This window comes from Urocampus carinirostris, chromosome 6 (genome assembly GCF_059441175.1).
Source record: "Urocampus carinirostris isolate Australia breed hairy pipefish chromosome 6, RoL_Ucar_1.0, whole genome shotgun sequence".
In the NCBI taxonomy this organism is placed as follows: domain Eukaryota; kingdom Metazoa; phylum Chordata; class Actinopteri; order Syngnathiformes; family Syngnathidae; genus Urocampus; species Urocampus carinirostris.
The window spans coordinates 45,655,561-45,679,690 of NC_142354.1; the positions used below are offsets into that span (position 1 = coordinate 45,655,561).

A 24,130-nucleotide genomic window follows, 5' to 3' on the forward strand; every position below is an offset into this window, starting at 1 on the left:
AGCAAAAACAACCTGAAGAGCCGTCCAGAACCCGAAAGAAGCCGGTTCTCGAAAAACCCTACTGACATTCTACTTCGACATTGACTTCAAAATACCGCATTTACAACACAGCGTCAGGGAAGCCCGTGTATTTTTACCTTCATGCACTGTAACTTTGACTTCATTGGCTCCTTAATTAGCAATTTTGAGCCCTGATTTTTGTGAGCCGGCTAGATTTTCTTGTGCGCGGAAAAGCTATGACCAGAGCCAGACCCTCAAACTAGTGTGAATGTATGATACAGTCGGTCGATTGTAAACGGAGCCACCCGTAAGCGTGCCTAACCGCCCAAAGCAATCGATGAGAGCAGATGTGCACTCGACAGGATCACCGCTTTCCCACATTCACATCCGATGCTGCGAGACCCCCGCTTTTCAACCCCCACCCTTTAGTCCAGCTGCTCCCTTGAGATTTAGCTATTGTCTGCAAACGCTGCACACCGATTGGCCGCAAGTGTGAGAAAGTCCCGAGGCCAACGCTGACACGGAGACGCGGGACTATAAAAAGGAGACGAGAAGGTCCAGAGGAGATGGGATCGTGCTTGGACAGCACCGGCATCAAGAAATGGCACCTGTTATCTCGCTGCAGCAAGACGCTCAAGTGAATCTCACACACAAGGTATGCTCGGCGTGCTCTTCGTGTTTTTTTTAGGAATAATTTATTCCTGTGCAAACTTCGAGTTAAGCTACTTTTCTTTGGAACTGACGATTTTTCAGCTCTCTGTATTATCATATGACCTGAACCCTGTTTATCGGGACTGTTTGGTTTCAAAAATAACCTGTGAAAGGAAAATCCATAAATCGATAAACCTTTATACATATTTTTTTTACACTTATCATAGAATAAAATATTCTATAATACACTAAAACCAAAGAACACACTCTTTCTACAGGCATTTGCTTAACATTTTTATTTTTCTTATTTTTTTTCCTTTTTTACACATAACTACCAGTACTGTATCCTCAAATAATGATAATAAGGAGACTGTTTAGCCAATCATAACGCAGAACACAATGAACGATGTATTGTAAATCCGTAAAGTAAGAGAAACCATGAAAATTAATCTGGGTGATAGTGAAGGATTGCGATAGGTTTTTTTTTCTTTTGTTGGTTTTTTGTTGTTGTATTAAACTTGTTCACCTTATTTGTGCTTGTATATTAACTTTTAGGTTTGGGCTTTAAGTCACTTTTGTTTGTAGTTCCATTTTGCTCCACTTTTGTGAAAAAAAACACATTTTTTACAGGATTATATTGTATAATAATTGGAAAAATATCAAGGTTTCTAATTCGGGGATTTCGCATATTACGGGTTCTTTTTGGAACCCCACAATATATGAGGAATTACTGTACTATTATTAAATTTCCGTTTAATCCCTTCTCTCACCATCTCTACCCGGGTTCCATTACCTTTGATTACAAATGCTTTGCGACTATGGCCAGCAATGTCATCAATCAGTGCAGAAATACGGTCCACTGTAGTATGAATTTAGAATTTTAGCCACCGTATTTCGCATTATTTAAGGTGCATCTTAAATGGTGTACTTTCAAATTTCTGGCTATTTTAGCTTATTTTAGGTCTACCTTATAATCCTTCAAATATGGCAATTGTTCATTTAAAGGAATCTTGTAGGAAAAAAAAACCCTCAATTCCACACTCTCACCCCGATCTATTTCTTTTGCAGATTCGAAAGCCTCTGGTGGAAAAATTCCGTCGAGAGCGAATCAACAGCAGCATCGAGCAGCTGAAATCTTTGCTGGCAGCCGAGTTCCTCCAGCAGCAGCCCGACTCCAAGATGGAGAAGGCTGACGTTTTGGAGATGACCGTTTGCTTCCTTCGGAGACTGCAATCCGTCCGCCGAGGTTACGCCAAATGCGCCCGAGAGGCGGCGCTCTTTCTGTCGGAGGAGCCATCCGGTGCGCAACTGCTGCAGCGGCAACTTCTCTCCACGTCCTGTGATGAGAAAATGAGCGCTCACCAGAAAGATCCTCTCGGCACAGAAGGGAACTTAGAAAAGAGCGCCCCCTGGAGGCCATGGTAGATTTTGAGACTTGGGCTCGAGTTGATTTCGCCTTCTGTGAAGGCTTCCGTGTTGTTGTGTGGACACAACTTTTGCATTGTTCTTTTCGTTGAAAGAAAATCATTTTTCTTGCGTTCAAGTGCGCAAAACTGTTATCATTTGCCCTCACACCGTTGAAAGGTGTATTTGTAATTTTCCCTCCATGAAGGAGAAACGATGATCCTATTTCCAATTCAGGTTTTAGGGTTCTGTTTTGGATCTGATGAATGGAAGCACAGGCGTACACAAACGGCTTCATTGAATGTGTCACCATGAATGTATTGCTTTTAAACCAAGGCATTCGCATTAAAGCAATCATGAAAAAACAATTTCTTGCTCCTATTTTGTTTTGTCGAAGGGACATACTTACCATCACTAAGTGAACAAAAAAAACTCAATTCATTCCAAAAATAAATAGATTTAAATAAGAAGCAAAAATACATGAATTATCCAATTATTTATTGCATTTATTTGTGTATAAAACACATTTTTTAGACCTAAAAAAACACTTAATTGGGTGCACGTTATACTCAAAATTATATAGAAATATACTGTAAATTTGTGCAATGATTGATGAGTCGAAAAACATCAGCGACATCAAATTAGGAAGCAACTGAAGGAACTCGGATTGTAGTGATTAAAGCGTAGAATTTAACTATTAGACCACCAGATAACATATGAAAGGGCATTAGATTTGATTTCAACCAATCGCGCACTGCCCGCACATTCTCAGCGCACAAGAAAATCTAGCCAGTAAAAATACAAGGGTTCCCCTGACGCTGTGTTCTAAATGCGGTATTTGGAAGTCAAGGTCCAAAGTAGAACGAAGTTGAGTCAAGTCAGTAGAGTTTTTCGAGAACCGGCTTCTTCGGCTCGGCTCACTCAAAGGAACCGGCTCTTTCGGGTCCTAAACGGCTCTTCAGGTGGTTTTTGCTTCTTTCATCCCAACATGACCAAATATTGTGTAAAATTATGCACAACATGACTTAAAGGAAGGAGGGAATAGAGCAAAAAAGAAAAAAATACCAAAATGAAAAAGTAGTGAAAAGCTGAGAAAAAAAAGAAACAAAGGGAAGAGAAAAGAAGAAGGATTAAAAAAAAAAAAAAAAAAAAAAAAAAGCCAGAAAAAAAGAAAATAAAGAAACAAAGGAAAAAAGTAAATAGAGAACAAAAAGAAAAAAGTAACAGCTCGGAAAAAGTAAACACAATGAGATTTTTTTTAAAGGAATTTAAAAAAAAGTAGAAAAAAACACGGAAAAAGGAAGAAAAGGTTTGTGTTGCATTCAAATAATTTCCAATTATATCAAGTCAATCTTGTTGCCAACATTGTACTTCCACTGAAAAATGTGATTAAATACAGTTGTGTATAATAATAATAATAATTTCCTTGTATTGTCATTCTGTGTAACAATGTACACAGAACGAAATGTCGATTGCACCTGACCCGTTGTAGCGAGCCGATGCAGCCGCAGCCAACAGAGGGCGCCGCCGACCACTTTTTAAGTCTTAGGAATGACTCGGCCGGGGCGCGAATCACCGACCTCCCAGTCTCAAAGCGGGCGCCTTACCATCTAGGCTACTGAGCTGGTATCGTGCAACCTACTCAATAAGCCCCCAAAAATGATAATATTATGCGACAAATTATATCAGGGGAAAAAAGAAATGGAAATCTTGTGAAAGAATTGTAAAAACAAATGACGTTTGTAGGCTTGATTGGCACCATCCAGCCCGGACAGCTGATGGGTGGACACTCCCTTTTTAAACCCCCGGCTTCCTCTTGGTGGCTGTCAGATCGTTGCGAACTTTAATCTAGGCCACACTTATTCAACATTTATCACTTATTGGTTTGGGCTGAGAAAAAGTGAAAAACGATTTTTTGATCAAATATTAGGGGTGCGCGTTATAGACGAGTGTGCGTTATACACATATCAAAGTCAAAGGTCACAATAATGGTATTTATTCTAGGCAGTCTTATCTAGAGGAAGCTGTCATGAGCGTACCCCCGAAAACAAAACACCGTGTGAAAGACTGGGAAAATATGTTAATAAAAATGGTGTGATTTGGTCACTTTGCGTCTTTGTAGCATTCATTTTCAGTGTCAGTATTTATTACAGGGACATCTAGAGGGCAAATAATACACAGTGTCCCTTTAAGTTTTGTCCAAAGGCTATTATGGAGGACCTACCCAGGGTAACTGTTGGGGATTTTAATGTTTGGCAAAATACAATTCTTATAACTGATTAATCAGCTAATTAAATCAGATTTGGACTTATAATAATTTTGTACCAGTCGCCACCGATGTTCCCTGTCATTTTCCTTATGGGTCTGAGTGTTCACACAAAGTGGGTGAGCAACGCTTGAAACAACAGTGAGCAACAGCAATCCCAAGTGTGGCAACCAAGTCATTATCAAATATGTCCAAAACTTGACATCACGTTCCATTTTGCTGAGTTTCCGGCAATGCAAATGACTGAATTGACTCATGTATTATTGCAAAGGTTGTACGGCCTACAAACGTCATTTGTTTTTATTTACAATTCTTTCACAAGATTTCCATTTCTTTTTTTTCCTGGTATCTTTTGTCGCATCATACTAACATTTTTGGGTGGCTTATTGAGTCGGTTGCACGATACACAACTGTATGTAATCACATTTTTTTAGTGGAAGTACAATGCTGGCAACAAGATTGACTTGGTATCATTGGAAATTATTTGAATACAACACAAACTTTTTCTTCTTTTTCCCTGTTTTTTCTATTTTTTTTTATTCCTTTAAAAAAATCTCATTGTGTTTATTTTTTCCGAGCTGTTACTTTTTTCTTTTGTTTCTCTATTTATTTATTTTCCATTGTTTCTTTCTTTCCTATTTTTTCTGTTTTTTTTCTGAATTTTTCCTTCTTTTTTCTCTTCTTTTTGTTTCCTTTTTCTCAGCTTTTCTTTTTTGTTCTATTCCCCCTCCCTTTAAGTCATTTTGTGCATCATTTTACATCATATTTGGTGGTGTAGGGATGGAAGAAGCAAAAACAACCTGAAGAGCCGTTTAGGACCCGAAAGAGCCGGTTCCTTTTAGTGAGCCGAGCCGAAGGAGCCGGTTCTCAAAAAAGTCTACTGACTTTACTCAACTTCGTTCTACTTCGACTTTGATTTCAAAATACTGCATTTAGAACACAACGTCAGGGGAACCCGTATAATTTTTACCATCATGCACTGTAACTTTGACTTAATTCGCTTCTTAATAAGCAATTTTGAGCCCTGATTTTTGTAAACTGGCTAGATTTTCTTATGCGCGGAAAAGCTCTGGGTAGTGTGCAATTGCTTACACACGCAGCTTAGAGGGAACATTGCTGGTGACTTAAAATGACTCTAAAGATGTCAGCGTGTAACAGATGAAACATGTCAGGCAAACCTAGATTGTTCAATTTACATTTTTTATTATTTCATTAAAAAAAATTCTGCATAACAAAACTTAAACGCATACAATATATGCATAAACGAAATAACAACAGAGCCCTTTTAAAGAAAATAAAAGGTAAATAATGCAGGTTCGCCCTTGAAACAAGGCAAGACATATGAACATGCTGCATTTTCACATTTACTATACATAATGCACTTCAGGCAATCTGAAAAAAATAATGCAGTGTGCCGCCAAAAGTCAAGTTCATCGATGGGTTGCGAACTGGCAACCGTAAGACACGTTTGTGAAAAAAATAGCAGCAAAGTCATCAAAGGTTCCTCGTCACCGACCGCTCTCAAAACCGCTCGGCTGGGGTAACAAGTCTCTGGAGAGTCCACGAATCGCAAACGCTAGCAGCAAAGCGGCGCCAGGTCCTCGTCCGAGTCGGGAAAAAGTCGCAAAAGTTCCCTGGCAGGTTTGGAGTAACCCTGATAGGAAAGCAGCATCTTTCGAAGGGTAAGAAAGCACTTGGCCTTCTCCAGGAGCTCGGCCAGCGGGAGGCCACGCTGCAGTACCAGTTCCTCCAACAGGGAGCGCAGTTTCTCCACACCGTCGTTGCATTTGCGCTCCAGCATGTGCAGCTTGCACCTGAAAAAGAAAAAAAATTGCAGCTGTTCATTTCTTATTCTCAATATGTTTGGCGAGAAATATTTTAGAGGGAAATACATATATTTTTTGGTCTGTATTCTATGACCACTATTTTTGTTGACCTAAATTGGTCGAACTACTGTATTTGGAATGGTGTTTGGACCAATGTTCCCTCTAATTTTCCTCACGGGTCTGAGCGTTCACACAAAGTTGGTGAGCAGCGCTTGAAACAACAGTGAGCAACAGCAATCCCAAGTGTGGCAAGATAATTCATTATTAAACATGTCCAAAACTTGACATCACGTTACATATTGCTGAGTTTTCGGCAATGAAAAAATATTTTTCACTTTTGAATGCATTGACTCGTGTACTATAGCAAAGTTTGTACGGCCTACAAACGTCGTTTGTTCTTACAATTCTTTCACAAGATATCCATTTCTTTTGATTTCCTGATATATTTTGTCGCATAATATTAACATTTTTGGGGGCTTATTGAGTCGGTTGTAAGATACAGAACTGTACTTAATCACATTTTTGAGTGGAAGTACAATGTTGGCAACAAAATTCACTTGATAAAAGTGGAAATTATTTGAATGCAACACAAACTTTTTCTTATTTTTTCTGTGTTTTTTCTATTTTTTTTCCCACTTTTTTTTAAATTCCCTTAAAAAAAATCTCATTGTGTTTATTTTTTCCGAGCTGTTACTTTTTTCTTTTTGTTCTCTATTTACTTTTTTCCTACATTTCTATATTTTATTTTTTTCTGGCTTTTTAAAAAAAAAATTCCTTCTTATTTTCTCTTCCTTTTGTTTCTTTTTTTCTCAGCTTTTCACTACTTTTTCATTTTGGTATTTTTTCTCTTTTATTCTATTCCCCAGCCCCCTTCCTTTAAGTCATTTTCTGCATAATTTTACTTAATATTTGGTCATGTTGGGATTAAAGAAGCAAAAACAACCCGAAGAGCCGTTTAGGACCCGAAAGAGCCGGTTCCTTTTAGTGAGCCGAGCCGAAGAAGCCGGTTCCCTGACAAACTCTACTAACTTGTGGGGTAAACGTGTTACATTCTGATTGAAGCAACTACTAACTGTAACTAATTCATATTTTTTCAGTGACGCTGAATAGGAAAAGAAATTATTTATATTCACATTGGATTTGAACTCATGGACACGCGTCATATATTTCTGTTTGTTCGTCCTGAGGTGGAAAAAAGGGAAAGTTGTAATTTCCACTGTTTTAAATATTTTGACTTACACGCGTGGCAAAGAAATAAAACAGCAATTGAATTCAACTGGAAACGGCTAAATTTCCAAGACTGTAGACAAGACACCAAATATTTGTGAACAGACTTCAATAAAATGCTTTTTGAACTATCACTCAATATTAGGAAGAAATCTCACCGGGACTGCAAAATGAGGAGCGTTCCTAATAAAGTGACTTACCTAAAGAGCTGCTCCTTGATGGTTTCCTGAAGTTCCAGATCGGCGTACAGAGACATCACGCGTTATGCTTTGGACTCCGAATGAGTGCGATGAGATATTCGGGTCGAGCGTGGCTCATTTTATGCTCCATGGCGGCCAATCAGAGACATACTGCAGTCGGAGGTGGGGGTTAAGGCCTGAATAGAGTTTTTCGATAGAGTAGGTGGGCTGTTTGACTCAAGGTCAGTGGGAAAACACTTATCCTTGGGTGCACATGACCTAAACTCCCATGAGACCCCTGCGAGACAGATGAGGCCCGGGCGTGAGACTGAACGTGCAGCAGAATCTCACATGAGAACATTCAGGAGAATATTTAAGAATGGATGTGAATTTAGGAATAAGTTACTGATTCTAAACATTAAATTACATTTAGATCAAAGCATTTAGAACATTGTAATTACCCATTCTTGTCTTTCTTCTAGTCCTACTAAGTCATGTTAAGTCATGTTTTTTGTAAAGCCTTTCTAAGGGCTGCACAAACCAACATGACACCATCCCTAGATCTGAAACCCACATGAGGGAAAGGAAAAACTCAAAACCTCATTATGCAAAACCTATGATGACTATATTTGCACCAAATGCATATTACACAAACCCTTACGATACCAAACTGTATGTGACATCCTACATGCCGACATTTCTTGTTTAAATATTGTGTCAATTATAACTATAACCTTATCCTCCTTGTTTAAAAACCTTATCTTCTCTGTTCCTTATCTTCTTGGTTTTTTTACCTCACTGTGAATGTGTGATACTGGAGTCTCATTATTAGCTCATCTCATTAGCTGCACCGCTTATCCTGAGTAGGGTCGCGGGGGTGCTGGAGCCCATCCCAGCAATCATCAGGCAGTGGGCAGGGGACACCCTGAACTGCTTGCCAGCCAATCGCAGGGCACACGGGGACAGACGACTCACTCGCTCATTCACACCTAGGGACAATTTGGACCGGCCAATTCACCTGAAATGCATGTTTTTGGAATGTGCGAGGAAAATGGAGTGCCCGGAGGAAACCCACGCAAGCACGGGGAGAACATACAAACTCTGTACAGGAAGTTTGGAGCTGGATTTGAACCCACGCAGGAGGTTCCCATCACTTGAACTGTGCCGCACATGCGCTTAACCACTGCTCCGCCGTGCTGCCGTGATACTGGAGTGTCCTGCCCAATTTCGTTGTCACAATATGTTAACCCATTTTGTAACAATGACAATAAAGGTATATTCTATTCTTCTATTCTATGCAGAAATGAAGAAACCTTGAGAAGGGGCCGCATGTAGGGTTATACCCCTTCCAGGATGTCCATGTGGCAATGGATGTCGCAAGGGCATCAACATTACCGGGGACCCCTCTCACCCCCATCATGGACTGTTCACTCTGCTAGCCTCTGGGAAGAGGTTCTGCAGTGTGCGGTGCAGGACCACCAGGCTCCGCAATAGTCTAGTCCCCCTGGCCATTAGACTGTTAAATGGTCAATCTAACATATAGTTAACTTAAATCTAAACGGCTGCTAATCTGACTTTTTGCACTACTGGCAGTTTTTTATAGCTTGCCACTCATTGCACATTGCTCTCTGCACTATGGTAATTACAGCGTTATTGTTACAGTGTTAATGTTACTGTGTACCTGACTTGTTAACCTGACTGCCCATTTTGCACATCTGGTTAGCTACTCTTCTTGCACTATCGGCACTATGGTAAAATACTATACGTAGCCAATTACAATACAACTTTATTTATATCTGTACATTCAAGGAAACTGTGGGGGTCAGATGCATCGACATTTCGTTCTGTATACACGTGTACTAGAATGACAATAAAGTAGATCTGAATCTGAATCTGAACAGACAATACACAGACATTATCAACATGAAATACAGGAAATAATGTCCAATTGATTCCTGTTCCAAAATCTTGATGGATGCAGCAGTTTCTAGAGGATTCCATGCATCAAGTCCAAGCCAGTACGATGGCTCTAAATTCATGCCGCGTGCAACAACTAGGCTCATTTCCCCTCACTGACCAGAAGACAAGAGTAAGAGGTTGACATTATGCATAAGATATTGAATATACCGTAAATTCCGGACTATAAGCCGCTACTTTTTTCTCTAACTTTCAACCCTGCGGCTTATTCAGTGATGGGCCAATTTATGTCATTTTTTCTAACGGCCGCCAGCAGCGCTCGAGTGTTGCTACCATTAACTGCCCTGTCAAAGCTATATTATTATTATTATTAAAGCTTTGAAAACTCTCTCGGTGTACCCTCTTTCTTTGTAAATATGTGTAACCCATGTATAATATGTATTTGCAACTGTATATTGTTGTAAGGTATTTATTTTAGACACTTATTCTGATATGTTTTGCACGGGTGAACGAAAAATGAGGGGCGGAACAAACGCGGGGTGCCGAGTTTAAGTGGGGACCGCTAAAGGTGAGGGACAGACAAGGAAAGAAGAAGGGGGTAAAAAGTTGGTTAAAGAAAAAGGAGTTGCGTCAGTAAATGTGTACATCTGATATATTTCTCCCCACCCTTACCTTTGGAAATATACACTTTTTTCACGTGTATACAGAACGAAATGATACATCTGACCCGCACAGTTTCCTTGAATGTACAGATATAAGTAAAATGTTGTATTGAGTTGGAGTATTGAAGTACTAATAGTGTACTAAATAATTATAGCTATGTATAGTATTATACAGTAGTGCAAAGAGTGCAAGAGGAGCAGCTAACCAGATGTACAAAATGAGCGGTCGATTAAGTATTGCATATGATTTTTTTTTAATTGATGTAAATAAGGGTCCATTTTAAGGTCATTATCTAAATTGTTACATAAAGCAATACCTTTTTGGGTGGCACAATAGCTTTTCAATGTCGTGCGAGAATATTGGACCTGGAAGTTAGAGATTCCCCTTGGATAATAAGTGTTTGCTCTGCCGAGAAACAACTGTTGAATATTTGTCGGGAATTGGTGATTACGTGCTTTGTATAGGCCTACTAATAATATTGTCATGATTACCCAAGTGGAGCCACCTGGGGTAATCATGTGGCGCGCTGGAATGTGCTTCCTGATTGGTCAATGCTCCCTTTTTAAACGCGTTACGCGGAGAACTCTTGGTCGGAGGATTACTTCTGTACCCCGTAAGACTCTCCCGATTACATGTGCCTTCTTGTTTACCTGATTCTGCCTGCCTGCCTCCGATCCGACCTGCCTCCGATTCGACCTGCTTTCGTCCCACGCTACGATCTTCTCTTCAGTCCTGAACTGTACGAACGCTCTGGGGTCTCCTGCTCTGTTCTGGTCCTCCCTGACAAATATGGATTTCAATTTCACTATGAATACAAATTTTAACTTGTTGGCTTTTATAAAGAAAAGTTTCTTTGTATGTTATTTATACCCTGCATTATGCAGAATCTTAATCACTTTTTTTTTTTATAATCAAATAAGCGTTTCCATATTCCTCTTACAGTGGAAGCTCGGTTTTTGAACGCCTCTCAGCGCAAACAAATGGGAGTCTGACCCAAAATTTTGAGAAATTCTTGCTTCGCTGTTCGGTCCAAAAATCGGAGTTCGAATGCCGTGGGTGCGTACGCTAGGGTGTTTTAGCCCCTTATTATGCCTCCCAAGAAAGTCAGCTCAAGCAGCAAGTTGCTACGGGTGAAAAAAGAAAAGTAGTGCGTACAACTATTGCATTTAAGAAAGAAATCATAGCAAAATATGAAGGAGGTGTGCGAGTGTCTGATCTTGCTAGGGAATACCCCACCGTCCACCTGCGCCTTCTGCTGACCACCACAAAGGTAAGAAATCCTATTCATAATCCTTTTTTTTAATTTTTACACGTTCATGTTAGCGTCATCTTTCGCACGGAAGATTACGATAACGCGAACGTACGATTAGCCTGGGTTAGCTTTATGTTTACGTTGAACATTCAAGGTAAACATTGTGGGTGTTGGAACGGAGCCCCCTTTCCAATGAACCGCTCACCACTTGTTGTGGAGACCCGGGTGCTAAATGACTTGTAAACGACCTGTTTTTTTTTATTTTTACACGTTCATGTTAGCGTCATCTTTCGTAGGGAAGATTACGATAACGCGGACGTACGATTAGCCTGGGTTAGCTTTATGTTGACGTTAAACATTCAAGGTAAACATTCAGGCTGTTGGAATGGATTAAAACGATTTACATTATTTTTAATGGGAAAAATGATTTCGGTGTTCGAACAAATCGGTTTTCGAACAGGGTTCTGGAACGGATTATGGTCGAGAACCCAGGTTCCACTGTATTTGGCTTTTCCCAAATCTCATCCGTACCTAAATCAGACCTTCTTTCTTTCATCCTTTTCTTAAATTAAAATCAGTGCTACAAGACAGCTAGCCTCTATTTTACCTTTCATCCCTGTTTCTTATCTTGTGCTTTTGCTGAATGTTGTTGGGATAACAAAGCTCTGTGTGTGTGAATTAGGGCTGTGGCGTGTTTCCCACAAGCGGGAGTTGGGGCGCAAGGCAGATGGCGGCTGCAGGCCGGGCTTGGGAATTTGAGCGCCTCTTTTGTGGGAGTCGACACACTTGCCGGCTTTCATCGCTGTGGGAAGTCGTGTGCCACTGAGGCTCCCACATCCCAGCGTGGAGGGGAGGGGGAGCCCTGGGGCAAGAGGGGGACACCGGGGGCAAGAGGGGACGGCACTTGGGCATGTGCTGGGATGATAGATGGAAGACAGCTAAAATACCGTAGATATTTGTGTATAACGCACTTTTCTTTTTACACTCAATTTAAAAAATTCAAAGTTTAGGTGCGTGTCATCAGTGTTCATTTGAGCTGTGAAAAGGGATGGGTCCCGGGGACTCGCATGCTGAAAAATCGATGGGTCCCAACAGAGATCTATGGCTCCCCAAAATTTTGTGTTATCGGCGACATTTATATAAAATAAATCTATATATTCATTCAGTTCTGATCATCACAGTTTATTGGTAATACAAATCAGGTATCACTTCAAGATTTTTCACTTCACAACAATATTGTACATTATAACAAATAATATTGCTGAAATAATTATATATTCTTGGAGTTTTAATCATCACAGTTAATTGGTACTACAAAGCAATTATCACTTCAGATTTTTCAGTTCATATATTCTTTGTGGTTTGCTGTCCCGCCACAGTTGTAATGCCTTTTCAAGGTCCAATCCATTATCATCCTCCTCATAGCAGCACCAGGAAAATAATTGAGTCCATTTTGGCAGAAAAGTCCTTTTCTTGCTGGGAGTTTCCTTTTGTTTATTTTCTTTCGTCGAGTCATTCGCTTCAACACACGTGTTTTCCTTGCCTCCGCGATCTTTTCTCTGCCGTTTTTTCGTGCCGGAATTATTGCCGTTGTTATCACTTTCTGCGTTATGTTTCGACTTATTACCGACACTGAAAAAATTAGCAATTTTGTGTTGATTTTCACCTTATACTAACTATTTTTTTTAGGCATGCTTAACCTTCGCTCGACGACAACCACCACAACAATGATGTCATCTCGGAGCAACGAGATCTCCTTGGCCGAGATCGGCGTGCGGACGAAAACTTGAACCACGAGACCAAAACAACAATGGCGGATATGCCTGACGAAAAGTTTGGAGTGCGGTAAATCTTTGTTAAAAATAAAGAAATCGGGTAATAATGACAATATTTTTGTCAAAGAAGTTACGTCCCGGGGACGCAGGTTGATTTGACACGATGCGTCCCCAGCAAAAATCATGCGTGTAGGACGCGGGGACGCGGGCAAACCAGAACACTAGTGTCATGCACGATGTTCAACGGCATTTGTCCAATGATTGTTCAGTCAATATATAAAACATCTCATTATCACACTATTCATATTCATGGTACCAGAAAGGAATGTTAGAAAATGGAGAAGACAGAAAGCCCTCAGGAAAGACACAATGCAAAAAAGCACGATAAGGAAAACAACTCTTCGGTATACCTGATCATGAATCGGAATTTGAAGAACATTGAATAAATACATTCACCTTCAAGGATTGTTTTGTCTGTTTATGTGTTTGTTCATCCAAAAAAAGGAGGAATGAGTTTAGATAGGACTACCATCTTTCACAGGCAGTCAGGTAGGTTACCCTAGATGAGAAAAATAAATTCGACTCACTATTTTTTTCAGGAAAAAAAGCGAAACAGAATGACTGAAAAGCTTATTTCTAACTTCCGCTCTTTGTTTTTTTTCCTCTTTTCCATACAATATATACGTAGACAATTCCATATTTGGGCTTCTTGTACTCCCTATGGACACAGTCTTACTCTCTGGGTTTTGCATTCTCATTTGCCAATGACCACGCCAAAAAAGGAAATGACACCCAAAAATGGCTCTGCATCTCAACACACTGTACACAAAAACACACAAATCTGGATTTCCGAAGCAGTTTGGATAACATTGAATAACAAAAAATATAAACTACATAATGAAATTCAAACCTATTTATTAAGAAAAATTTACGTCCATGTCACTTTGAGTCTCTGTAGTTTAGAATAGAATAGAATAGAATAGAATAGAATAGAATAGAATATGCCTTTATTGTCATTATTACAACATGGGATATATTGTAACAACGAAATTGGACAACTCCAGTTACACATTTTACAGTGAGGATAATGAAACAAAGAGATAAAGGAACAAAGAACATCTTTTAACTGTCTTTGTTGTAAATAGGCTCTGCTTCCTCCGGAGGGGGGTGATGAGGGGGGTGAGGGACAAACAGAAATGGTGGATCGAACAGGATGTTTAATCTTACAGTACACACAGTCCAGTGTATTTTCTCGAATTGCTCAGTCCACGTATTAAAAGGATTTGGGGAGTACAGTCCCTAAACATGCCCGATTAAAGTCGCCAGCGACGATAAAAGCTCCGTTGGGGTGTGCAAGCTGCTGTTTATTGATAGCAGCGGGCAGGAGATTTAGCGAGGATGATTTAGATGTAGGATGTTACCTACAGTTTTGGGATCGTATTAGTGCAATATGCGTTAAGTGCAAAAATAGTCAACATTGTTCAAAAAATAGGCAAGATTGTGCTAAGTGTGCATAGGCATGAATACAATTTGACATCTGTATGAGGTCGTGTGTTTGCAAGAGTTTCAGTTTTTTGTGCGGTGTGTGTTAAGGGTGGTAATAGCTCTGGGAAAGAAACTGTCTCTGAGTCTGTTTTTGTTTTGTGTAAGCTGTAGCGCTTTCCGGAAGGGAGCGGGTCAAAGAGGTGGTGGCCGGGGTGAGAGAAGTCCTCAATGATGTTTTCTGCTCTGCTGAGGTAGCGAGAGCAGGCAATGTCCTCCAGACTGGGTAGAGAGCAACCAATGATTCTCTGGGCTGTGTTGATGACCCTCTGAAGCGTTTTCCCGTCTGCTGCCGTGCACCCAGCATGCCACACCGTAAGGCAGTATGTCAGAATGCTCTCCACTGTGGCTTTGTAAAAGGACACCAGCAGCTGCTGTTTCAGATGATTTTTCCTGAGCACTCTCGCGAAATGGAGTCGCTACCACCGCTCTGGTGTTTGCAGACTAGGAGAGCTCATCGGAGATGTGCACACCCAGGAATTTGAAAGAGTGGACTCTCTTACACAGTCTCCTTTTATAATGAGTGGTGCTGGGTTCCTGCCTTTCCTCATAAAGTCCAGTATGAGACATGAGTTTCTATTCTTCCTTGTAATTTGTATTTCTAATTTTTGGTTCCACTACACAATACAGCAACATCTAGTGGTCAATTAATAAACACTATTCATTTAACCTAAACAACCTAAACAAATTGCTTCATTTAGAATTTAGATGTGGTATATCTTTCTAAATTCCATTCATTCATTTTCCAGCCACTTATCTTCACCAGGGTGACAGGGTCATTATCAATGTATTTCTTGAAAATGATCACCAATGCGAAGTATATTTTTTATAACGGGAAAACCACATTTTGGGGAAAATGTTTCACAGTAAAGCGGTGAATTGATATAACATTTTAGGGCGGCGGTGGATCAGGGGGTAGAGCGCTCGGTTTGGGATCAAGAGATCGCAGTTCGAATCCCGGCTCCTCCGTGTTACATGTGGAAGTGTCCTTGGGTAAGACACTGAACCCCTAACACCCCCAATAAGCAGGTTAGCGCCTTACATGGCTGCAGGGCCGCTATTGGGAAATGTGAAGCACATTCATTTTCATTTCATTTTTAACAGTTCTTGATGCCATATTTATTTACAAACTGTGAACACAGCAAAGTGACGATACGACACACAATGGATTTGAGATGCCTCCATAAGATTTATTACATATAAGACACACGTGTTTCAAAAAATGACCACCGATAGACAGCCGAGATCAGTTTGTTCCATAACACAATCGATATATGTTTACATACGACAATAAATGAGAAGGTCTGACAAAAATCAAATACAATTGCTGAGGCAATCGGGATTTTCATGCAACGTGCACAATTACATTTCATTCAAACTGCTGTTGTTCTTTTCAAAAATAAAAATCATCCAACAACAATTCGAGCTCAGCAACATCAAAATCTTCGACATAAGATTTGAAAACAAATGAGTATTTCCGTAGGAAAAGTCAGATCAGCATGAAGTCACATTTCGCAATTATAGATTGTTAATGCAACCTACATGGAAAAATGTTATTTGATAGGTTTCCTCAATGGAAACGTCATCCTGCACAAACTTAACAGCAGAAATAACATATCCTACAAATGATATGAGAACACTTCATAGATGAATCAATATGATTGGGGTGTAACCCGATTCCTCACGCAACATGTGTGAAATAAATCGTTGGAAAACAACCATCAAGAAAAAAGATCAGTATGATCGATAACATCAAGAATTACTGTCACTGGTCACCAATCCCATATAACGCCCCATATATTGGGGCGGCAGTAGCTCAGGAGGTAGAGCGCTCGTCTTGGGATCAAGGGATCCCAGTTCGAATCCCGGCTTGTCCGTGTTACAAGTCAAAGTGTCCTTGGGTAAGACACTGAACCCCTAATGCCCCCAATAAGCAGGTTAGCGTCTTACATGGCTGCAAGGCCGCTATTGGGAAATGTGGAGCACATTGTAAAGCGCTTTGGGAAGTCATTGACTTGAAAAGCGCTATAGAAATGCAGATCATATCATTTCATAACAAATAGGGAAATGAGGTAAATCAATTGTAACTATATGTTATCCATGCAGTTTGCATGACAGTGTTCTTCCGCGAACTGTAGGAAATCAAAAAGCCTTGACGTCACATACTGACAAAGCATTCTGCCTGTCTCTACCGGGGCGCTTTCAGCCATGTTCTTGCTGTTGTGTGCACAAGAGCTGTCTGGAGACAAGTTCTCCTTTTTGGTTTCGGACGGACTGAAACCTCCCGGTGATGCCAACGCTCATCTCCACGACATCCGCCTTCTCCATCTTGGAGTCTTCAAACGGCCAGCAGAAACTTGAGCCGCTCTCACTGCTTATCGATTTGCTCTCGCTTCTCCACAAAATGCTTTTTGTCCTGCGAGGGAAGGAAATAAGTATGAAGACGCTTGTCGAGTAGTGAGTATGATAATCGTGATGGACGGCTGAAGATGTTCATACCTTGTATGTGATGGCCAAGTGAGAATACTGCAGGAACATAGTAGATGTCTGGATCCAAGTGCTGTCCTTGCTTCATCAGTTCTTTCCTGCCTTCATGCTTCCAATTTATAGTCTTACATTTCCATATCAATGTTGGCCTCCACACTTTCTCACATGAAGTAGCCAATTGGAAAGCAGCAGAGAGTAACAATAGGTATGGGCAGCTGAACGACTGTGGAGGGGCTTGTGGGAAAATGCTGACCTTCTTGAGCGCACATCTGTTGCATGTTGAAGGAGAAATTCTTCTTCAAGAAATTCTCATCTCATCTCTTTAGCTACACCGCTTATCCTCAGTAGGGTCGCGGGGGTGCTGGAGCCCATCCCGGCAATCATCGGGCAGTGGGCAGGGGACACCCTGAACTGGTTGCCAGCCAATCGCAGGGCACACAGGGACAGACAACTCGCTCATTCACACCTAGGGACAATTTGGACCGATCAATCCACCTGAAATGCATGTCTTTGGAATGTAGGAGGAAACCGGAGTGCCCAGAGGAAACCCACACAACGGAGAACATACAAACTCCGCACTGGAAGTCTGGAGCTGGATTTGAACCCACGCAGGAGGTTCCCAAGACATGAACTGTGCCGCACATGCGCTAACCACTGCCCCGCCGTGCTGCCTACATCAAGAAATTGTCCATATGAAAACAGTTACCGCACTTATTCCTGTAAAACACGTATTTCTTTCACCTAAAAAGTACTCAAAATTTGGGTGCGCAATATACACAAAGTACTACAATAGTGTGTCACCCTATTTGCCATAAAATATTGCTGATCGCGATTGTAAAACATTGTATGTGACAGGAAACAAACTCGAGTCGCGGCGGTAAGAGCACCGAAACCTAACCACTAGACCACCAGTAATAGATGTGATAAGGGAAAAATAATTCAATTTTATCTAATCATCACACTGTTTTTTAATACGATCGAATGTTAGAGAATGGAGAACACAGAAAGTGAAAGACATCAATAAACACAAAAAAAAGACACAATTCTTTGGTGTATCTGATGACAAATCGGACTTTGAAGGACATAAGAAATACATTTTAAATGTTAAAAACAAAAATATTGTGCTCATAGTTTAAGTTGACAATAAATTATTTTAATCATGCCCACATATATTCAACATTTGTCACTTAGAATCAGTGTTCTGGTTTGCCGGCGTCCCTGCGTCCTAGACGCGTCATTTTTGCCGGGGACGCATAGTCTCAAATCAACGTGCGTCCCTGGGACGCAACTTTTTCGACACAAAATTGTCATTATTACCCGATTACTTTTATTTTTAACCAAGATTTACCGCTTTCCAAACTTTTCGTCAGGCAGATCCGCCATTGTTGTTTTGGTCTCGCCGTTCGAGATTTTGTCCGCACGCCGATCTCGGCAAACGAGATGTCGTTGCTTCGAGATGACGTCATTGTTGTGGTGCTTGTCGTCGAAGGAAGGTGAAAATCAACACAAAATTGGTCATTTCTTCAGTGTCAATAATAAGTCGAAACGTAATGCAGAAATTGATAACAACGGCAATAATTCCGGCACAGAAAAAGGGCAAGGAAAACACGTGTCTTCAGCGAACGATTCGACGAAAGAAAATAAACAAAAGAATACTCCCCGCAAGAAAAGGACTTTTCTGCCAAAACGGACTCAATTATATTCCTGGTGACGCTATGAGAAGGATGATAATGGATTGGACCCTGAAAAGGCATTACAACTGTGGCGGGACAGCAAACCACAAAGAATATATGAACTGAAAAATCTGAAGTGATAACTGCTTTATATTACCAATTAACTGTGATGATTAAAAATGCATGAATATATAGACTAACATTTCAGCAATATTAATTTGTATAATGTACAATATTGTTGTGAACTTAGAAATCTTGAAGTGATAACTGATTTGTATTACCAATAAACTCTGATGATTAAAACTGAATGAATATATAGATTTATATTATATATATATATGTCGCCGATTTACCATTTCAACCTCGATAACACAAAATTTTTTGCGGAGCCATCGTTCGTTGGGGTTGTCCATCAATTCGATGATGATCATCTTCTTTTATTTGTGAGTCTGCTGATGTTTGAACAGTCCGATCCTGGATTGTGGTCTGAGACTCAGGTAAAAGAGGATACCTGCGCAACGACGGTTTTTAAAGTGGCGTAAGGGGTGCGCTTTCCCCAACGCCACTATCTTGATTGTAAAGAAGATGGTTCTAGTGGCAAGGGAGACCCTAGACGACCGGCATCTTTCTACAACTGCAGCGGCTAAAGGGATCCAGGTCTGTAGGAAACCGCTTCAAAGCGTGCCGCCACCAGCTTTTGGGATCACTCTTAGTCTGGACTCTACCCTTCGACCTGTTCGGCTTGGGTAACCCTACCAGGAGTACGAGACTCCCGCCGACATAGCTCTAGGGGTCATGGAGACGCGCAAAGTGCCCAACCACGATAAGGTGGTGATCCGTCGGGACTGGGGAGCCATAGATCTCTGTTGGGACCCATAGATTGTTGAGCATGCGAGTCCCCGGGACCCATCACTTTTCACAGCTCAAATGAGCACTGTTAGAATGTTTAATTTTAGCGAAGAAAAAGTGAAAGAAATATTTCTAAAATTTGTAAAATAAAATAAGGGGTGCACATTTTCGTATCACTATTACATTTTGGTAGTCTCTTTAAACAGGATAACGATGATGATGAAGACAACAGCGAGGGTGAGTGGACAACTCCCGCTGATAACAATGACAAGATTGAAATTCAATGTCATGCAGAGCTGTATTTAAAACCCTTTGACTCCCGGGGGATTTGGAGCCATGCCATAAGTATGGGTGCAAGTGTGCTTGGACTTTCCCACACTGACCAGCTGCTTCTACGTTGCTATGGAAACGCACCATCTGGAGGGAAAGAACGCCATTGGCTGCCTCCGCCTCTATCATCATCTTCAAGTTTAAAACTTGGAAGACATCCTGAGCAATGTTCCCTCTAAGCTGCGTGTGTGCGCAATTGCGCACTACCCAGAGCTTTTCCGCACACAAGAAAATCTAAAAATACACAGGTTCCCCTGACGTTGTGTTCTAAATATTTGGAAGTCAAGGTCGAAGTAGAACGAAGTTGAGTAAAGTCGGTAGAGTTTTCCGAGAACCGGCTTCTTCGGCTCGGCTCGCTAAAAGGAACCGGCTCTTTCGGGTCCTAAACGGCTCTTCGGGTTGTTTTTGCTTCTTTCATCCCAACATGACCAAATATTATGTAAAATTATGCACAAAATGATTTAAAGGAAGGGGGAATAGGACAAAAAAGAAAAAAATACCAAAATAAAAAAGTAGTGCAAAGCTGAGAAAAAAAGAAACAAAAGGAAGAGAAAATTTTTTACACATTGTAAATGTGTGTAACCCATGTATAATATGTATTTGCAACTGTATATTTTTGTAATGTATTTATTTGTATTTATTTTAGACACTTATTCTGATACGGGTGAACAAAAAATGCATTAACTGCCCTGTCAAAGCTATATTATTATTATTAAAGCTTTAAAACTCTCTCGGTGTAGCGTCTTTCTTTGTAAATATGTTTAACCCATGTATAATATGTATTTGCAACTGTATATTTTTGTCATGAATTTATTTGTATTTATTTTAGACAATTATTCTGATACGTTTTGCGGGGGAACGAAAAATGAGGGGCGGAACAAAAGCGGGGTGCCGAGTTTAAGTGGGGACCGCTAAAGGTGAGGGACAGACAAGGAAAGAAGAGGAGGTAAAAAGTTGGTTAAAGAAAAAGGAGTTGCGTGAGTAAATGTGTTCATCTGATATATTTTTCCCACCCTTACCTTTGGAAATATACACTTTTTTCCTTTGATTACTTTCAACGGGACCTGGACTCTGCAGATAAGTACCAGTATCATTTTCCGTCCATTTCGCCGGCTGTGATTTTTGGACTTTAATGAAGAACATTCAGTTTCAATCGCGGGACTTGAAGTCGGGTTTGGGTTAATTTTGTGTTTGTGTTACACGTTTAAATGTGGGCGCATGCGGCTTGTATACAGGTGCGGCTTGTGTATGTACAAAATCGGTTTTCCTCTTAAAACGTGGTGGGTGCGGCTTATAATCAGGTGCGCTCTATAGTCCAGAATTTACGGTAATTAAACTTTGTCCTTATGTTCATGCATTTGAAGTTTTAAAGGCACTTTCTTCAGGTTCGGGTGTGATTTTGAGGTGTTCCTGACACACATCGGCCTCCAAGGACGAGGGTCGGCATCTTTTATCCCTCTGAGACTGAATCTTCTCTGCTTTCCCACAGCAGTTAATGATACAAATGAAGTTGCTCTCAACGTGCAGAGCCTTTGAAAGGCCATTTTTTATATTGCAGACTAAGCAATATCCTGTAGCCTTTACGACAGTTTTACGACCGCTTTAATAGTGGCAGAGTGTCGGTGGGAAGAGACAAGATGACACAAAGGTGAAGAGCAACGTCATGTGTTTATTGACACAAGAAACAAGAAGTGATGATGCATCACAACAACAACTTGTAGACGTCTACAAGGCACGCGGCACTCAACAGCGAGTGGAAGAGACCTTTACTCACGCAAACACACGTGAATAGAACAACACATATGCATGAGTTTTTAAAAGCAGTTCAATAACGGACCTTGCATCAGATCCAATTAGAAAGACCATCACGTGGTGACAGAGAACATGAAATTGATCTTACAACAGATACCTTTTCATCATCAAATGTCAATAAAATAACCGGTGAACATCAAGCGCAGTGTGGCTTTACAAGATAACGAGAATTCAAACGCAATAAACATAACCGATCTTGAAGCAGATCTGAATGTAAATAAAGCAAGATGACAAAAGTCATCAAAATGTTAAAATAGTGATGCACTATATAACGTTCTTGCGAAAATGACAACATGCTATTGAAAAATAATGTCACAAATGACAACCAAATAAGATTGGGATCAATGTGATCCCTAACATCAGGAAGTGAAATTCTCATATAAAAATCTATGAACAAGCCTGAAAGGATGACCAGTTGTGTCAATGCATAAAATTGCATCGGACGTTATCATGCAAAAGAAAGAATCGCGACAATTCAAAGTAGTAATGCACAAATATTGTTCAAATACTACAACACGTTGAAAAACAATCAATATGAAAAATTACAAACAAAAAAAATTTGGATCAATGTGAACCGAACAACATTTTCATATAAAAACTCGAACGAGCCCGATGGGAAGATCAATTGTGTATAAAATGGCAAAATGAAACAAAGAAACGCAACAAATCCTCTATTTTTGTAATCATTCAATATGAATAATGTTATTTTCTCCAAAGGTCATCAACTCGCAAAATAAAAACGATCTTTGAAAAAACAATAACGAAATTAATATAACGTGTTTCCATTTCCAGATTGGAAATACTGTAAAGTCAAATGAAAGAATTGCAAATGCAATCAAAAGTGAGTCTTTCATCAGGCAAGAAAGAACATGTTCTGCTTGGATTTCCTAATATAAGAAACAAGAGAAGGTGAACTTGTTTGTCAGTCCGTCTCTACCAGGGCCTCCAAAGGGTCGAGTGAGCCGAGTTCTCCTTCTTGCTAAAGCTGCTGTAGCCAGGAGAACTGACAGGAGACAAGTTGTCCTCTCTGGTCTTCTCGTCAAAAGACACGAGCTGCCTGATGTGCATCCCGGCTACAGAGACGGACTGGAGCCTTCTTAGGACGCAAACAGCCATCTCCAGGACATCCGCTTTCTCCATTTTGGAGTCTTTTTGCTGTTGGAGGAAGTCGGCAGCCAGCAGCGACTTCAGCTCCTCGATGCTGTTGTTGATTCGCTCTCGCCGGAACTTCTCGACCAGAGGTTTTCGGACCTGAGACAAAAGTAAGCCGGTATAAGGACACTTGTCCGGCAATGATATACAACGATGAGATGAAAATGAACATACCTTGTGCGTGAGAGTCAGGTGAGAGTCTTCCGAGGAAGTGGCAGGTGCCATGTCTGGATGCGAGTGTTGCCTGATCTGATTTCTCCTGCCTCTATGCTTCCAATTTATAGTCAAACATTTCCATATCAATGCCGGGCGAAGCAGGTTCTCACACTTTCAGCCAATCGGAGAGCAGCACGGGTGAACAATAGTAATGTCTTTGGGGAGCAGCTGCACCAATTGTGGAGGATGGTTTGTAAGGGATCATTGGGGTCTGGTGGGAAAGTGCTGACCCTGTTGAGAACACATCTGTTGCTATCAATGATGTTGATCCGGCACACGCCGACATGATCCTGGGGGGATACAAGTGGACGGGTTAAAGAAGGAGGTTCAGTTGCTGCTTTTTGCTGCAATTACAGCTTCAAGTAGCTTGGTGTGTATGTCTATCAGTTTTGCACATTGAGAGACTGACATTCTATCACTCTTTCTTGCAAAACAGCTCAATTTCAGTGATGTTGGAAGGACACTTGTGAACAGCCGTCTTAAGCTCTGCTCGCAGGAGTCAGGTCTAGGCTCTGACTTGGCTGTTCTAAGCACCTGGGTACCTTCATTTGTGATTTGGCTTTATTTTTTCGGATCATGTTAGAAAATGAATCTCTTTGTACGTGACTTTTCTATGAATATATTTGAAAAAATAGCCTTCTTTTTGCCACTTCCACAAGGGCAGATGTGTGCACAACTGATTGTTGTCCTATCAACAGACTCTCAAACCCCTTAAATCCCCGCAGTTCTTCCAAATGGATCATGGGCCTTCTGGCTCCATCTCTGATTAGCCTTCAAACATAATAACTAAGAAAACATCTGGTTGGGAGATTAACAGTCATCTCTTACTCGTTCAATTTCAAAATAATTCCTAGTAGATTGTTCCTTGAGAAGTTTAAGGCTTAAGAAATGGTGTTGTATTCTAATCTG

At 40.7% G+C, this 24,130-nt stretch overlaps 2 protein-coding genes and 1 long non-coding RNA gene across 3 annotated transcripts; 1 reads left to right on the forward strand and 2 right to left on the reverse strand.

Annotated features, from left to right (window-relative positions):
- Window positions 1-457: 457 nt before the first annotated feature.
- LOC148364891 (transcription factor HES-5-like) lies at window positions 458-2,391 on the forward strand. Its single transcript, XM_088337298.1, has 2 exons — window positions 458-655; window positions 1,720-2,391. Exons 1-2 carry the CDS (start codon window positions 602-604, stop codon window positions 2,074-2,076), a joined length of 411 nt encoding a protein of 136 aa, XP_088193424.1. The 5' UTR covers window positions 458-601; the 3' UTR covers window positions 2,077-2,391.
- A 3,109-nt stretch (window positions 2,392-5,500) lies between these two features.
- LOC148364892 (uncharacterized) lies at window positions 5,501-7,691 on the reverse strand. The gene is made up of 2 exons (XR_015850646.1): window positions 7,575-7,691; window positions 5,501-6,135 (listed from the first exon to the last, which is right to left on the reverse strand). It is a non-coding gene; the product is annotated as an uncharacterized LOC148364892 (long non-coding RNA).
- Window positions 7,692-21,730: 14,039 nt separating this feature from the next.
- LOC148364893 (transcription factor HES-5-like) lies at window positions 21,731-23,245 on the reverse strand. The gene is made up of 2 exons (XM_088337300.1): window positions 23,180-23,245; window positions 21,731-23,104 (listed from the first exon to the last, which is right to left on the reverse strand). Exons 1-2 carry the CDS (start codon window positions 23,228-23,230, stop codon window positions 22,787-22,789), a joined length of 369 nt encoding a protein of 122 aa, XP_088193426.1. The 5' UTR covers window positions 23,231-23,245; the 3' UTR covers window positions 21,731-22,786.
- Window positions 23,246-24,130: the final 885 nt, after the last annotated feature.